Source organism: Stegodyphus dumicola, chromosome 3 (genome assembly GCF_044657685.1).
Source record: "Stegodyphus dumicola isolate Sdum_Otavi_A_Nest chromosome 3, ASM4465768v1".
Taxonomy (NCBI): domain Eukaryota; kingdom Metazoa; phylum Arthropoda; class Arachnida; order Araneae; family Eresidae; genus Stegodyphus; species Stegodyphus dumicola.
This window is the reverse complement of record NC_140770.1, coordinates 40,143,609-40,160,193: the sequence shown is the minus strand read 5'-3', so window position 1 is coordinate 40,160,193 and position 16,585 is coordinate 40,143,609. Positions and strand designations below refer to the sequence as shown.

Below are 16,585 nucleotides of genomic sequence, written 5' to 3'. Positions count from 1 at the left end.
AGTAAGCTTGAACTTCCGATTATGTCAAAAGAATTTCCGATTCTGGAGCTATCAAAGGATCTACAAAGCGAAAGAATGTTCCGATGTCCATCAAACAAAAATTGAAATTGCTGCAAAAAATGGATAAAGGCATATCCTTTGTTTATCTAAACTTTGTTTATCTTTAACTCTGCGGCACGCAATGAATTGGAAGTTGATCTGTCAGCACTATCCTTATCTTCAGGGCAGATGTTTTTATTTTATTTGGCTTATAATTCCTTACTAAATGTAGTATTTCATCTCGATGTACTCCGTCTTTGATATGATTTAAATCAAATTCCTCGTCATTATAATTCGCTTCTGATAGCGAAGAAAGTAACAGAGTTATTGAAAACGAAAAAATTTCGATTGACAAATTAGTCGGTATTCTCGACACAGCAATTATAGGACTTGAACAGCGGAACTTTGTAACTGAACAAGAAATTATGTCTGTTTATAGGATTAAAGAGAATGTATTATCACATAAAAAACAAATCAACTTACACTGAAAGAAATGTTTAATAAAGTAAACAAATAAATATTAAGCTTTTTTTTTTTTTTTTTTTTTTGTAAATTTTGATACTCTTTAGATCATATTTGTTCTTTATTTCATAAATTACGATTTCATATTTTTAATTTTATAGTTTCTGCATGCCATCTTACCAGATTTAAACTGATGATCTATAATCCGGAATCGCCGAAGTCCCGACGAGTCCGGATTAACGACTTTTTACTGTATATATGAGGCACATCTAGAAAAAGAAATGTTCCATATCAACAAAATGGCAAACCATGCATTCCAAAAGGCACTGAACATGCTAGAGGGTTCTAAAATGTCTACCTTTTTGGTCACCCATACTACTGCAGCGTTACCCTAATCGATACATGATTAGTGATGCTGTATCTGAGTTTGAATCCCAGAGAAGGCATGGATGTTTGTAAGTGTACAGTGTCCGCATGGCATACTTAAAATATTACCGATATGAAAGTTCTATTGAATGGTTGATGGTAAGAGATCTCAGATATATATCCCCAGGATGTTTTCCATCAAATATGGAGTGTAGATGCACACTTAGTGCAATACCCGTATGACCCCCCTCCCCAATGGAGAACAGTGTGATGCTCACTACTACCCTTGTAGTCAGGGCCAATAATAGGTTTTTTGCCACGTGGCACAAACTCTATGACTGAAATTCTGCTGGTGAAGCTACCAGCAATACTGCAGCTTAAAATATCAGCTCTCATTTTTTCATTTGCCGAGTGCAAGGTTAGGTCAACGGTATCCTGAATGTACACAAAGTACGGCCAGCTGAAATTCATGGTAAGCTTTGTAATTGTTATGGGTGTGATATTACTATCATGCAGATGGTAAGACTTTAGGTGCAGGTAATTTTCCTGTGAAGACATCTGTGATCAGGAGAACAATGTGTGGCTATCCATCATCAACAATGACTTGGTGCAGCAGCATATTTTGCAGAATTATCATTTTACAATTGCAGAACTCAACAGCTATTTTCCACACATGTCCTTCCTTGTTCGTGAAATTATCACAACAGCAGGTCTTGTTTCAGGTTCACTTGTCCCAAGTGAGTGTCATGGTCTGAAACCCAAATACAAATGCATGCAATCAGTATCAGCTTTTCTGCAGTAATCCACGATGACAGTGGCAAATTCCTTAAAAAAATCATTCCAGGAGAGAAAACATGGATTGCTCACTTTATCCCAGGAAAGCAAAATTCAAGCAGACTCTTATAGTGTTAGTTGGTTATATTTTCTTAAAGTCATATATAAGTAAGAATTATAATTTAGGAATATTTGAAGGACAAGAATTATAGAGAATTTGGACAGTTCTTCCGGGCAATCTTTTTACTTGTAATTGCTTTTCCTTCATTACGATTATTATATTTAACAGAAGAAGTTGAATCACCAGAATTAACTGTAAAAGTTATCTGCACTGATGTTTGATCCATGATAATGCTCACCTACATAACACATTTTCTACAGGAGTGCCACTGGGAGGTGTTGACCATCTATCTTATAGTTCCCAGGAATTTCCAATCTTTCCTATAACTCATGAAATTCCTGTCTGATCAAGCAATGAAGAGGTACAGATGGTTGAACATACTGGTTCTTATTGAAGATGACGAAGGAATATACAAAAGTTGATCCTATGGTTTGAAAAGTGCCTAAATTCCAGTGGCAAATGTCCTGAAAATTAGTTTTGCTGTATCTGTTCCATTAAGTATTTTCAACTATGCATTCTTTCAGATCATGACCCCACAGAAAATTTTCTCATGGATGTGCCTTGTATGACTGCAAATTTAACCACTAGGTGTAGCAAAGGCAAATATGACATTCACTGGTGAATACGTAGCTAACTGCATCTTCAAATTTGTTAATGCAGGTTGGTTATGACACTGCAACAATGATTTTGAATACAGATAAAATAATTCAATGCATAGTGCACGAAGTTCAACTTTGAGTTCTTTCAGCAATTTGTTTACTTAAATAAAAACATAACAATCATTGAAAAAATTCTTTATTTCAAATATTACATTCAACAAAAACGATCTTGCAGAATTTTTTTAAAAGTACAGAAATATCCAAATATCAATGAACTTGTTGAAAAACATATTTTGTTCTCTGGAAACTGATTTAACAAAATAATGCAAAAGATAACATATTTACATTCAAAATTAACTTCCAAAATTATGAAATGGTTCCTCATTAAAAAATTAACGTGTAAATATAAAGACGGCATACATAGAAAAAATTGTAATTTGTGCTCAAATGGAAATCAATAGTAATTTAATTATGACAATTATTAATAAATACTTCTAAAACATAATACAGAATTAGGGTATTAGGATTTCATGTGAATAAATAAAATTTTTTGTTTGAAACCAAATTAAAGAGTTATCTCACAACTTTCTACACAATCAAACTGATTCCACCAGATATGTTTTAGAAAAGTGTCAGTTGAAATTATGAAATAATCAATTGTTGAAAAATGATATGATAAATATATGACTAGTATTTGTAAAGATTATCAGCAATTTTGCCTTAACTGGTAAATACACAATCGTCCTTCTCTTTTTGAATGAAATGTTTCAGTTTGAATTTTTTTCTTTAATACACATTTCTGCACATGGAAATTAAGTACTTTTAAGGACCATTAATGAAAAAAATTAAGGACCTACGAGCAAATGGGAATTGAATAAATTCAATTAAAAATATTCTATGCCTGAATTTCACTTTTGTAATACCATCCTAAAAATAAAATAGATGATAATTATGCTGATGCTTGATTAATAGATGATAATTCCTACTGCATGAAAAAAAAAAATTTTATCAGATATAACTTCTATTTTCAAGTCATTTAAATGAAAAGTACAGATGAAAAAGCATCTGCATAATGAATTTAATCAAAATTTTTAAACAAAGCCATAAACATCATATTCATCATTATCTGCCCATAGATACCAAACCCTACATGTTTTCTGAATAAGGGCAAAAGTAGCCATTTGGTATCTTCTGATTATCAGCGTCTCCGATTTCAACATTCAGTAGATTTACCATGTTTTTCGTGCATTTTTGCATATACACATCAAATTAGCCAATCTACAGTGCACATATCCCATATGTGCTTAAGTATACATGCAATTACACTTTCTAAATATGACAACTATTCCATCCCTTAATTTTTTCCTTAGTCATAACGATTCATAATGGAGTTTGAAAGCACTTGAAAAGAAAGTACCACAATTTTTCAGAAATGTGGCATTTTAATAAAAAGAATGTAAAAGTTCACATTAGAATTTTGTAGGAATGCAATATAGAATATAAAAATCTTGTTTAAAAACAGCCATGTTTACTTTGCAACAACTTCCATTTTACTTATAGTTGGAGAAAGTAACATTCATCAATGAAACTAAAGAATTGGGATTATCTCTGAACACAACTGCCTGTAGGAAAAAAGAAAAAATGTTTTTTTAAAGGTGGCAATGAATGCATTGCCAAAATAGATGAGTCTATTAACAAGACATAAAAATAATGCTGACTCAGAAAAATACTTAAGCAAATTCTTCTAAGTGACCATTCAAAGCAGAAGCACAATGACAGAAATACAAAAGCACATCAAACAATGAATAACCAACTTTTCTGATAGATGGAGGAGGTACAATAGCTATGAATTATTAGAAGATAACTATCAAAAGAATGACAAGTAAATTTTTTTTTTTTTAATCCAGAAAGTACTGTCCATACATAACATGAATGACCATGGTTCATTCAATTGAAGAAACAAAAAGAAGAAAGGCACTGAAAGACACCACCTCCCAAATTATCTCCCTAAATTAATCTGGAAAAAAGGCCAGGAGTAAAAAAATGTTGAAGAAATTTTTAGGACAATAGCTGAATAGCTGCAAAAATGTAAATATTGGTCATACGAATATTTTTATTTCATTACATATACATTTCATAAAACAGGTCTTTCTATACAAATTCTTGCTATAATTACTGCAACCCAGGGATGATAGCGATATCATTTCAAAAATCTGAAAACCATCTTCTAGTACAGTACAAAGTCCGTAATCCAGACGTCCATTATCCAGAATGATCTATAATCCTCAAAGTCACAAACTTTTTTTTTGTATGCTTTACACATGTGCATAATGCGTTTACACATGCGCGTTGGGAGGATATTGCTCCAGATAAGTTAAAAAATGCTTGGCATAATTTATGGCCAGCTACCATATTTCATGTTGAGGACGATGAAGATGATAGCCGCGAATTTGAAAGTTTTCGGACATCGCAAACTAAAGGTGATTTTCCAGTTATTGGATTTTGTAAAGAAATGTGGAGAAGCGATATTAAATGAAGATGATATAACAGAAGTTTTTCATTGCGACGACAATGCCCCAATCATCAATCAATTAATGGATGGCAAACTCTGTAGTATGGTTCCAGATCCGGAAAATACGGCTTTCGATAGTGAAGAAAGTGACAGAGAGGTTATTGCTAACGAAAAAAATTTCTATTAACAAGTTAGTCAGTATTCTCGACACAGCAATTACAGGACTTGAACAGTGGAACTTTGTAACTGAACAAGAAATTATGTCTGTTTATATAATTAAAGAGAAAGTATTAGCACAAAAAATGAAGCAACTTAAATTGAAAGAAATGTTTAATAAAGTAAACAAATAAATATTAAAGCTTTTTTTTTGTAAATTTTGATACCCTTTAGATCATAATTGCTCTTTATTTCATAAATTATGGTTTCATATTTTTAATTGTATAATTTCTGCATGCCATCTTACCAGATTTAAATCGATGATCTATAATCCAGAATCGCCAAAGTCCCGACGAGTCCGGATTATGGACTTTGTACTGTACAAGTCTGTTATAATTTTAATGCATTTAGAAAATTAATATGGAATGAATACATGAATACACGTCTATTTTCAAAGAATTTCATAAGTGAAGCTAAAATTATATATAGTACAAAGTCCAAAATCTGGACCTTCGAATCACCAGCATGCATTCATCACCGCATGACTTTCAACATACTGCAACTTGAGAAATGACACAAGCAGCAATAACTAAATAACTTTTTAAAATTTATAATATTAGTAACTGAATACCAAAGAGCACTATAACCTGTTATGATGACATTATACTGGGCAATGATTAGAAACTTCGTCTAACTCTGCTGCTAAGTATTGAGTATGTTGATTGAAGAGAAATTTAACAAACATTTCTTTCCACATGCAAAAAAATGATTTTGTAAATAGTAATACTCATAGGCCAAAAGATTACATATAGTGGTATTTGAATTGAGAATAACAGATTTATTATTAACCACAAGACTGGTGCCAGAGCAGCAAAATTTTTCGAATTTAGAGAAGCACCAAGCAACAAAATTGAGGGATGGCAAAATTTTTAGAATTTAGGGAGGAGTTTGACAGCAGAAATTCAGACCTGCAGAGATTGTATCAGGCCATAAAATGTCTAGTGACAGCCCTTGATAAGTCTTAAGTATCTGTGGGAATTTACTTATTCAGGATGCAGCATGGCTTAAGGACATGCAGGAAATAAATAACATTAAAATAATATAATTCAGTCTTAACTTTGTCAGACTGTGATAGAAGCAAGACAAAATGTAGCAGAACATGCCTTTAGTTGCCTTTTTCACGACTAACTGTCAACAGAGTACAGTCAAAAGTCTTTAATCCGGGACTTCGGTGATTCCGGATTATAGATCATCAGTTTAAATCTGGTAAGATGGCATGCAGAAATTATACAATTAAAAATATGAAATCATAATTTATGAAATAAAGAGCAATTGTGATTTAAAGGGTATCAAAATTTTAAAAAAAAAAAAAAAAAAAAAAAAAAAAAAAACTTAATATTTATTTGTTTACTTTATTAAACATTTCTTTCAACGTGCGCATGCGTACAGCATACATTACATATAGTCAAAATTAGAAAATTGCAACCAGAAAACTATTTTATGAGTATTCGTGATATTTATGAAGATGAGGAAATTGATTTAAATCATATCAGAGTATATCGAGATGAAACATTACATTTAGTAAGAAATTATAAGCCGAATAAAATAAAAACATCTGCCCTGAAGATGAGGATAGTGCTGGGACAGATCAACTTCCAGTTCATTGCACGTCTCAACGTACCCCCCCCCCCCCCACAGAGCAGCGTGAAATTGATAAACAGATTTCGGAATGGTTAGAGAAACAAATCACCTCTCTCTCACTTTCTTCATGGCTTTATCCATTTTTTGCAGCAATTCCACTTTTTGTTTAATGGACATCGAAACATGCTTTCGCTTTGTAGATCGTTTGGCAGCTCCAGAATCGGAAATTCTATTTGACATAATTGAAAGTTCAAGCTTACTTTTATAAAATTACTTTAGCAGTCTGCAAAAAATAATAAGCCAGATCCAATTCAAAGATTAAAGAACAACGCAGTCTGCAACATTAACTGAAATAGATAATTAGATAACTTTAGCTTAGCCTATACCGACCGTTATACATTAAACGTGCATGCTTAAACGTAAAATGTGCATGCGTAAAGGTATTACGCACATGCGTAAACGCATATGTGCATGCGCAGAAAGTTTGTAGATTTGAGGTCCGGACTAAAGACTTTTGACTGTATAGCAGACACTAGTTAAGCTTTATGAACATTTCCGTGAATTTGAAAGTTTTTTTGGATACCGCAAACAAAAAATTAAATTTTCAAATTAATGAAATTTGTGAATATTTGTGGTAATAAATAAAAATGACATAAGTTTTTCACTCTGCTGACAATGCCCCAATTATCAATCAACTAACAGATGAAGAAATCTGTAATACGATTCTAAATCCAGAAAATATTACTAGTGATAGTGAAGAAAATGACAGAGAATATGCTGGGAATGAAAAAAAATTGACTGGAAATTTAGTGGGAATTCTCGATGCTGCAATTACACAGCTTGAATAATGGAACTTTGTAACTGAACAATAAATTATGTCTATCTATTGAATTCAAAAAAAAGATTTATACAATGCAGCAGCAAAATCATATCTTCATAACAGCAAAATAACTGCAATGAACATTATTATTTTGCACTACCTAGCTTATATACTCAAAATTTATAAATTCTGGTACTTTTCCTTTATTAACCTGCCATGCCTGTGAAAGAGACAGCAAACACATGCTGAGACCATACAGTTTTACATTCAACTGACATTAAAAATTTTTATGATATATGTCAAGTAATTTAATGATTTTTTATGGTTCATGGAAGCAATTTCAATATACCTAAATTTTACAAAAGATTCAGATATTATTTAAGGTTTAGAAACTTGGTGTACTAATACTATGAAAGGTGAAAATGCAGAATCGCCCACTGCTTGGCACATTTTTAAGAATTGCACAAACTTGATATCCATGTACACATCAACCTATTTTCACTTAAAAAGTCAAAGGGAATTGACAAATATCCCATTCTTCTTATTCTTGTAAAAAGCACCAAATAAGTGGGCGATTCTGTACTTTACCCCAATGAAGTTACTGAGAATCGTAAACAATCATGCTGTACAATTCTAAGTTTGATAGAAAATGATTATTCAATGGAGATAGCAGTACTCCAGAATTGTGTCGGTAATTTCACAGCAACAGCAGTTGGCAGTAAAATTACGATTCCATTTGTCAACTGTCATGACTGACTTAATAAAGAAGTATTAAATCAACTAATAAGCAAACCCAAATATTTCAAAGAACCATATTAAAAATAATAATACAAATTACGAACTAAAAACTTCAGATAAACAGGGATATAAGAAGAGAAATTAATGGAATATTGTTTCCCTCCATTACATTGCAAGCTTAAAAAAGTTTAACCCTCTAAGCGGCATAGCCGCATATATACAGCCTAGAATATTTATTGCGATATCTGTAAGAGCATTAATATACGTGCATATTAAAATATGTCAACGAAACTAAGGCAATATATCAAAAGAAAACAAATCCAGGTATGAAATACCAGGAGGGTTTTTGCATTAAAATAATAAAAAAAAAATAATTTGTTCTCATAGTAGTTTCGGGAAATTTGTGCTTTCTTAGTGAAACCGCTGGCCACCTAGATGGTTAAACTGGTAAAGCTTCCATTTGTAAAAAATATCATTCATTTGTTTTTTTAATAATATACAGCAATTTTAAGAAGTCTGAAAAACTATTAAACCCTTAAATAGTATTTCAAGCGAAAACTTTAACTACTACAGTCAAAAGTCGTTAATTCGGACACCCCCTCTTGCGTTTATTTTGTTGAATTATCATTGTCGTTGTTCGCATTTGGAGATTTATATTCTTTTTCTCTTATTTATTATTATTTTTTCTGAATTTTTTAACAACGAATAGAAATATTTTGGTATAATTAAAGAAGTTTTCGTCGATAGATGCCGGTTCTCGGCTCCAATTTTCATGGCATAAAATTTTAACAAGATACTATATTGTTAATGCTTTTCTAACAATAACCTTTCCGAGGATGGCAGGTGTGACATAAATAGCTGATTAAATTGAAATAAAAATATTATTAATTATGTAAGATGACAAGGTAGTTTGATGCATCCTTATGGTCATCAAAATTAGCAAACCACTGCTGGTGTAAGGAATACAGTTCAAATGACTCTTGAAAAATAATAAAATGTATATAAAGTTCTAGTTTTTATTAACAATGCTACTGAAGAAAATTTGATTACTGTTGAAGGTTATTTGTATTGTGAAATAGATTATGAAAAAGACAGGTTTATTTTCATATATGACGTTTAACCGGTTAGTTTTACATCTACATGCTTATTATCTGTGAACCTTTACTACCATATGCTTAATATATTGCTTTGTCTGCTAACTTGAATTTACATGCACTAAAAATCACGTTTGCGGCTCGGCTTGGCGAGTAAAAATGTAATGGCGCCAACGGGTTCTCTGCGGATGAAAACCCAAGAAAATTTCTAGACAATCAAAATAATTTTCAGTTTGAGCACACATTCACATAAATTTAATTAACATAATCAATACTATAAGAAATATTACTGGTCCTGAAAACAATCCATATAAATTTGATTGCATTAATTAACATGCTGAGTGCCAAGTAAATCTTTGGTAATGAACAGTTAGATAAAAATTTATGAGCAAAATATAAATTCATTAAGCACAAAATATATATGCGGACATTATAGACTGAAAACTGATTGAAGAAAAATATCTATGGATCCCAGTATAATTCTCACTCTTTGAGATCTGATTTAATATACTCAAAATACTTTTACTTTAAATAAATTGATAAGAATTTTTAATTTTGAAAATTTTAATATTAAATAGCAGGTAATTTTTATTTTCTGAAATTTTGCATATACAGTCAAAAGTCGTTAATTCGGACACCCATAATCCGGACCTCAAAGCTAAAAACTTTCTGCGCATGCGGCGCGTTGACACATGCGTTTACGCGTGCGTGTAAGACCTTTACGCGCACGCGCATATGCGTGTGCGCAAGTGCAGAATACATTTTTGCGTGCGCGTTTAATGTATAACGGACGGTGCAAGCTAAAATTATATAATTATCTATTTCAGTTAATGTTGATGATTGCGTTGTTCCTTAATCTTCGAATTGGATGCGGCTTATTATTTTTTGTAGACTGCAAGAGCAATTTTATAAAAGTAAACTTGAACTTTCGATTATGTCAATTTCCGATTCTAGAGCTCCCAAAGGATCTACAAAACGAAAGTATGTCTCGATGTCCGTCAAACAAAAAGTGGATAAAGACATGAAGAAGGTGACAGAGAGGTTAGTGAAAACGAAAAAATTTCGATTGACAAGTTAGTCGGTATTCTCGGCACAGCAATTACGGGACTTGTAACTGAACAAGAAATCATGTCTGTTTATAGAATTAAAGAGAAAGTATCATCACATAAAACGAAACAACTTACATTGAAAGAAATGTTTAATAAAGTAAACAAAAAAATATTAAGCTTCTTTTTTTAGTAAATTTTGATACCCTTTAGATCACAATTGTTCTTTATTTCATAAATTATGGTTTCATATTTTTAATTTTAGAATTTGTGCATGCCACCTTACGAGATTTAAACTGATGATCTATAATCCGGAAAAATCGATAATCCAGAACTGCCAAAGTCCCAACGAGTCTGGATTAACGACTTTTGACTGTATTAAACTTACACATAATCTGCTTTTACAAAGGGGAAAAAATTTATTTATAATTTTTAAAAATTTTAATCTTCAAAAAGGACCTAATAATGACTTCTTGGTTAATCTTTGGATTATGGTAACTTGGCAATTTTTTGGCGACCAAACCTGCTACAGCAACCTGCTAGTTTTTGTTTAAACGCCATTTTGTTTTCACGAAGTAAAGGCATGTTTTTTGTTTTACTCAACATTTTTTTCCAACAATCTGCTAGCCAAATTACGCTTATGCTAAAACTTTTATGGAACAAAAGTGCTTAATCATGACGAAGATTAGGTGCAAAATTGGGAGAAAGTGCAGAATCGCAAACTGCTTGCCGCGTTGCACATACACGGTATCCATGTATATATCCATGTCCTACGTCGACCTATTTTCACTTAAAAAAACATCCCAGAATTGCGCAAAAATGGCATTGCGCACACTCTTGACTTTATCCATGTACACTACTAAAGTCCTAGCTAGTAACCTTTATCGCCTTACCAAAATGTCGCCAAACTACATGTTACCATATTCCAGAGATTAGCCGACTTCTTTTATGCATTTCAGTTACAAAAAAAGATATATATTTTAATGCTTATGTCTGTAAATTTAATGCACATCAGTATATCTGGAAAATCTTATCAATCAAAAAGACACACATATTTATTGGACAAGACTCTGTCATCAAAAATGCTCATATAAGAGGAGGGAGAATAGGAACTCGTACACTGCAAATCAAAGGTACGTTTTTGCTAAAGAAAAACGGTTCAATTCCAAAAATTAGATACGAGTTTTGGCATGTCTAATACAGATTTTAAATCTTAATAAATGAAAGAAAAGTCCTGAGTTCAAAAATTGAGAGTTTCACATTTAACCCGAAATACATACACATATATACAAAAAAGAACTGCCCATTTACAAGTCTTATATACTTGTCTACATAGACGTTTCTCACTAAAACATACACAAAAATACATGAAAGTAAGATTTCATGATGCATTGAAATGTTCAGCAATTTTAGATGCTTCTCTCAAACCACTTAAATATGCTCCAGTGACAGTATTTGGAATATTCCTACATGTTACACTACCTGCAAAGTAAACTTTTTCATCTAAAGATTTTGTAAGATAATCAAATGCATTTTCTGAACTACCAACTTTTAAGTAATTGCCATAAGATCCACCATATTTTTCTTCTTTCCAGTTTGTTAAGAAATATCTAGTGGGCTGTGGCAATTCACTATTATCAGAAAATACACTTTTTAAAACTGACATGCATTTATCAATGATTTCTTCTTCTTTGAGATTAATAACCAGTTCCTTAGATTTCTGAACAATAAAAGCCATTAGTCGTGGAACATAATTCTTTTCATCTGAAGAAACATCAACAAACAAATGAAACACTTGAGGTGAGGATACAACAGCAAATTTCTTATAAGTCTTTTTCAGTTTTTTGTACCAGAACTTTTTAGGAAATTCTAAAATTAATTTTTCACAATAACAGTCACCCAGTTCTTCAAGTGCTTTATGATGTAAATCTGGCAACTCGGGGTAAAACCTAATGTATTCATTACGTAAAACCGAAATGGGCACAGTTACCAACACCCATGAGGCAATATATTCTCTCTTAGCTGTAATTACTTTAACTTGATCAGTACTATAATCTATTGCCGTGACCTCAGTATCATAGCATATTTTAAGATTACTGGCCAATTTCTTTAATAGTGCATTTAAACCACATGGTAAAAATCCATCTATTCCTTTTAAAGAAATGGGAAATTCCCAGTTTAACAAAGACATATCTTTTAAATTACCTTTCACATCAATTTCACTTTTCTCCAAACACAAATTAAAAACATCAGCATTGTTAGTATTCTGCGACATTTTCTTCAACTCATCATAATTGTTGAAAATTGTATCATACCAGTTGGAGTCTTTAAAACTTTGACCTGCACTTTCTATTGCCCCATGAATGAGACCACGTAATTCACAGTGTATTTTATTATTAATGGTTTCAGGCAGTTGTTTGCCATCTGATGCAAAAATAACACATTCTTGCTTTAATTCTTGAAATTCTTCATCGGCTTGAATTGCTAATACAGTTAAAGGGTTATTTGTGAGACCTTCCACAAAAAATGCACCACATCCTAAAAGTGGATCATCACAAATCCTGCCTCCAAAATGTGATCTAGCTTCCAGCACTATAACATCCATACCCAAATTCTGTAGATGCTTAGCAGCTGCTAAACCTGCTATACCAGCTCCAATAACAAGAGTTAATGGTACTGGATTTCTAATATTATATGCTAATGGGTTATGGATGATACCATAATTTATAACAGCTTTTGCTGTTAAATGTTGTAGAATATTACTTGTAATATTAAGAAGATAGATTCTGACAAGTCCTCTACAAAGTAAATACAAATTCACTTTTTCAATAGTTAACCATTCTGTAGGTGACAAATTCCACACTGCAACTATAAGATTTCGAATACCCAAGTAAGTAGCTGTACTAATTGAAAGTTTAATTATAAGTTTTCTCTCATCTTCATTTGTTTCATCTGGTTTAACCCACACAGGAGATTCTCCACACTGACCTATAAGAAATGGTTCAATATGAATGATACTTTTAAATATAGAAATACAATCGTTTGTGGGACATAGGCCAATATCTTCTGAAATAAAACGTTTCAAGAAAGGTGCTGCTGGTGAATTTTTTAAGAGAGGTTTTTCAGCTAATAGCCTCATCCAAATGGGATCAAAAACATGCAATACTTGTTCATCTTCAGGAACGTCACACCCTGTCAATCCATCAACATCTGGACACTTAAAATTACCTATAAATTTTGAATCAAGAAGTTCCGAGTCTCGAACTATTCTCCATTTCCCGCAATCAGAATTTGTACATTTAATCCAATAAGGCAGTAATTCATTTGCAACAAAGCGCTTAATATTAGGTTTGCTACCTCGTGCAGTATGTCCCCATTCATAAGACCAATTACTAAACTGCAAATTGCCACTTTTGCCAGACCTATAAAAATTGTCAAAACAATTATTACAAAAATGTTCTCCTATGGACATATGATACCAACGTGAAGTATATCCAGACACAACACAATTTTCACATGCTTGAAGACAACATGTTGGTGCTGCACAAGGACATCCTGCTTTTTCACAACCTCGCACCTTTTTATCTTCTGTAACACATTCATCAGCAGCATATTTTCGTTTCAGTGCTCTATCTGATATACGCCTTTTGGTGGTATTTGAATCAGCCATTTTTAAGTTCGAAATGTCCAGCATGAGAATAAATGGCAGCAATAGAAAAATAAACTAGATAAGACAATAAAACTTAGTGAGGAATACTCTCTAGTGCACAATAAAAAGTACTTTTTAGAGTTTTCATGACTATATCATTCGTCAAATTGTAATAATTTGGACTTAAATATTAAAACTTTCATGCAGTGCAATAATTATTGTTACTAAGACACTAAATGCAATAAATCATCGAAATTAGTACCTAGTTTTGAAGTATTCACAAGATGGAAATCTTGCAGACTGCCAAGCAGATGATTACTTCAGAATCACAATACTTAGTTTTCGTACTTCATCCTTTTAATACGTTTTAAAGCTATTTACAAAGAAACACTTCTCACGCACAAATACTGCATTGAATTTCCACAAGAATTGGAAGCTATTTGACAAACTTTTTATGATAGAAAAAACTTGTAATAAATGACACTATGATTACTATTGTTTTCACGCACGTGATGCCAAACTCCCAAATTCAGGAATTAAATTAAAAAAATATTATAAACTCTAATTGAATTCATGCTTTCACGTTTATTATTAGAAATATCAAACACTGCAGAATAATTGGCCAGACCTATTTCGCTTCATGACTGTAATAGAGAAATCACGTAATATTTGAAAACTAGAAACACGCGCAAAAATCCAAAAAAGCTGGTTGCCAATGTTCTTTAAATTAATCATTTTTACATGCATGAAGCTGAGATGGGCACAGATTTTTCTAAGCGCTCCAGTTTAAATGAATAAAATTATTAATTAGAAAGTTCAAAATCTGAAGTAGGCATCATAAATTTGTACTGGTATGGAATGTGGACTATATAATTAATCCTTTTCTCAAAATAGAATTCGGGAAGGCAACTGCTTAAATGCTCCTAACGGCATCAAAAACAATAAAAAATAAATTCTCAAATTTTCTTATTAATCAGTTTTGATAAGAATTTGATAAGAATACTAGTTTGACGAAAGCTAAGTTAGGAAAAACTGAATATTCCTGTCACAACACTAAAAATTTTATTACGCTGGGGTAATTTGCTTGGAAGAAAACAACTTTCACATTTTGCAAGAAATCTCTCGTTTGAGGATAAGCGGCACACTGAGTCCGTAGTCATTTATGCTTTCTTATTTTCTTTACAATGTAATGGCAGAATTTTAATATGTTTGAAGCTCCGCCGTTTTTGTCTTATTAAGTCAAAGAGTCATTTTTTCTCTACCATCAGCATTTGCCCAGTGATATGTTTTTTAGTTAGACCTTTTTAGGTTCGTGCCTGGTCATTCTAGAAAGCTAGTGCTCATGCAGGCATAAGTTTAAAAAAAAAAAAGCATTATATCTGGGCGTCATTAAGAATTTGAAAGTTTTCTACGATTCAAATAGCCATTCAAAATATAACTACAGTTAATAGACAAAAATATTTAAACATTCTTGAGGGTATGAATATGAGTTCACTTGCCTGGATTCAAATAAAATCATAAACAACTGAAAGTTGCTTCATTAAAGAGGAATTTCCGAACCCTGAGTCAAATGAAAGTGTGTACAATGAAACTGATGATAAATCTGTGATTATGGATGAAGAAGATTGGAAACTACTGCGATTACACATTGCAGTCGAGGAAATTGTAAGCTTTGATGCCAATGCAATGACTTCAGATTTATGCACAGTTAAAGAGCTGACTGAAAACATTTTACTTGATAAACATTTAAGTACAGGGAATGATGAAGGAAAATGAAAAAATACTTCCTTCTTCTTTTCAAAATGCTGTCTACTGCAATGACGCCCTCAGAAATTTCTTTGTGTGTAATCATTAATGCAGGATTTATGTATAAGCTACACAAGCTATAGCTTAGGGCCCCACAAAAAATTAAAATATGATATAACAGACTTATAAAATCCCCATATCTTAAAAAGCTTAGGGCCTTGTCAAGTCTAAATTCGGCTCTGGTAATCTTACAAGCGAGTAAACATTTCAAGAACATTGATTCATCGTGCTTTGTTTAAGATTTGGAATCAAAAGACACATTACACGACAATTAAAGCTATTTTCTTTAAAAAGATTTAGAATTTGCTTTAAAACATTCTTGGAAAAAAATTTTTGCTTATTCAAAATGATAATTCAGGTAAAGATCTGACACTTTTTTTTCAATTTTACGCAACTACGTGCAGAAATGTGCATACTTATAATTTTAAAAATATTAAATTTTCATTACTATCATTTCTAAAATATTAATTATGGAAATATTAAAATAGTTTTTTTTATTGAAAAATTAGTATTCATTAAATATTTATTAAAATTATAAATTTTAAATATATTTGAAAATATTTAACATTTTAAACAAATTGAAAGTATGATAATAAAATTATGTCGGATCAGTAGTAGGTTAGCAGCATGAAAATTGTATATTTAATATGTATATATATATATTTCGTATCGTAAAAAAATCTTCGTTTATAATTAGTTTGTGAATGGTTCCTTAAAAGACCTATAAACTTTGCGGCACTGCATTAACATCTTTAACATTTG

General features: G+C 31.7%; 2 protein-coding genes across 6 annotated transcripts in view; both read right to left on the bottom strand.

Annotated features, from left to right (window-relative positions):
* Positions 1-15,385, bottom strand: part of LOC118182467 (dynein axonemal intermediate chain 3-like) — a 76,743-nt gene extending 61,358 nt beyond the window's left edge. For 2 of the 5 annotated variants that reach the window (XM_035351812.2, XM_085812784.1), the window contains exon 1: positions 14,280-15,094. The gene's annotated coding sequence lies outside the window, so the exon portion shown is untranslated. Of the gene's footprint in view, positions 1-14,279 lie in introns of all 5 variants that reach the window. The other 3 variants (XR_004757071.2, XM_035351814.2, XM_085812785.1) reach the window with 3 other exon arrangements.
* On the bottom strand, positions 2,542-14,286 carry LOC118182466 (lysine-specific histone demethylase 1B-like). Its single transcript, XM_085812783.1, has one exon. It carries the CDS (start codon positions 14,060-14,062, stop codon positions 11,750-11,752), a length of 2,313 nt encoding a protein of 770 aa, XP_085668909.1. The 5' UTR covers positions 14,063-14,286; the 3' UTR covers positions 2,542-11,749.
* Positions 15,386-16,585: the final 1,200 nt, after the last annotated feature.

Bases quoted from the DNA above. Each gene is read 5' to 3' on its own strand.
- LOC118182466 (XM_085812783.1), bottom strand. From the start codon at position 14,062: ATGCTGGACATTTCGAACTTAAAAATGGCTGATTCAAATACCACCAAA.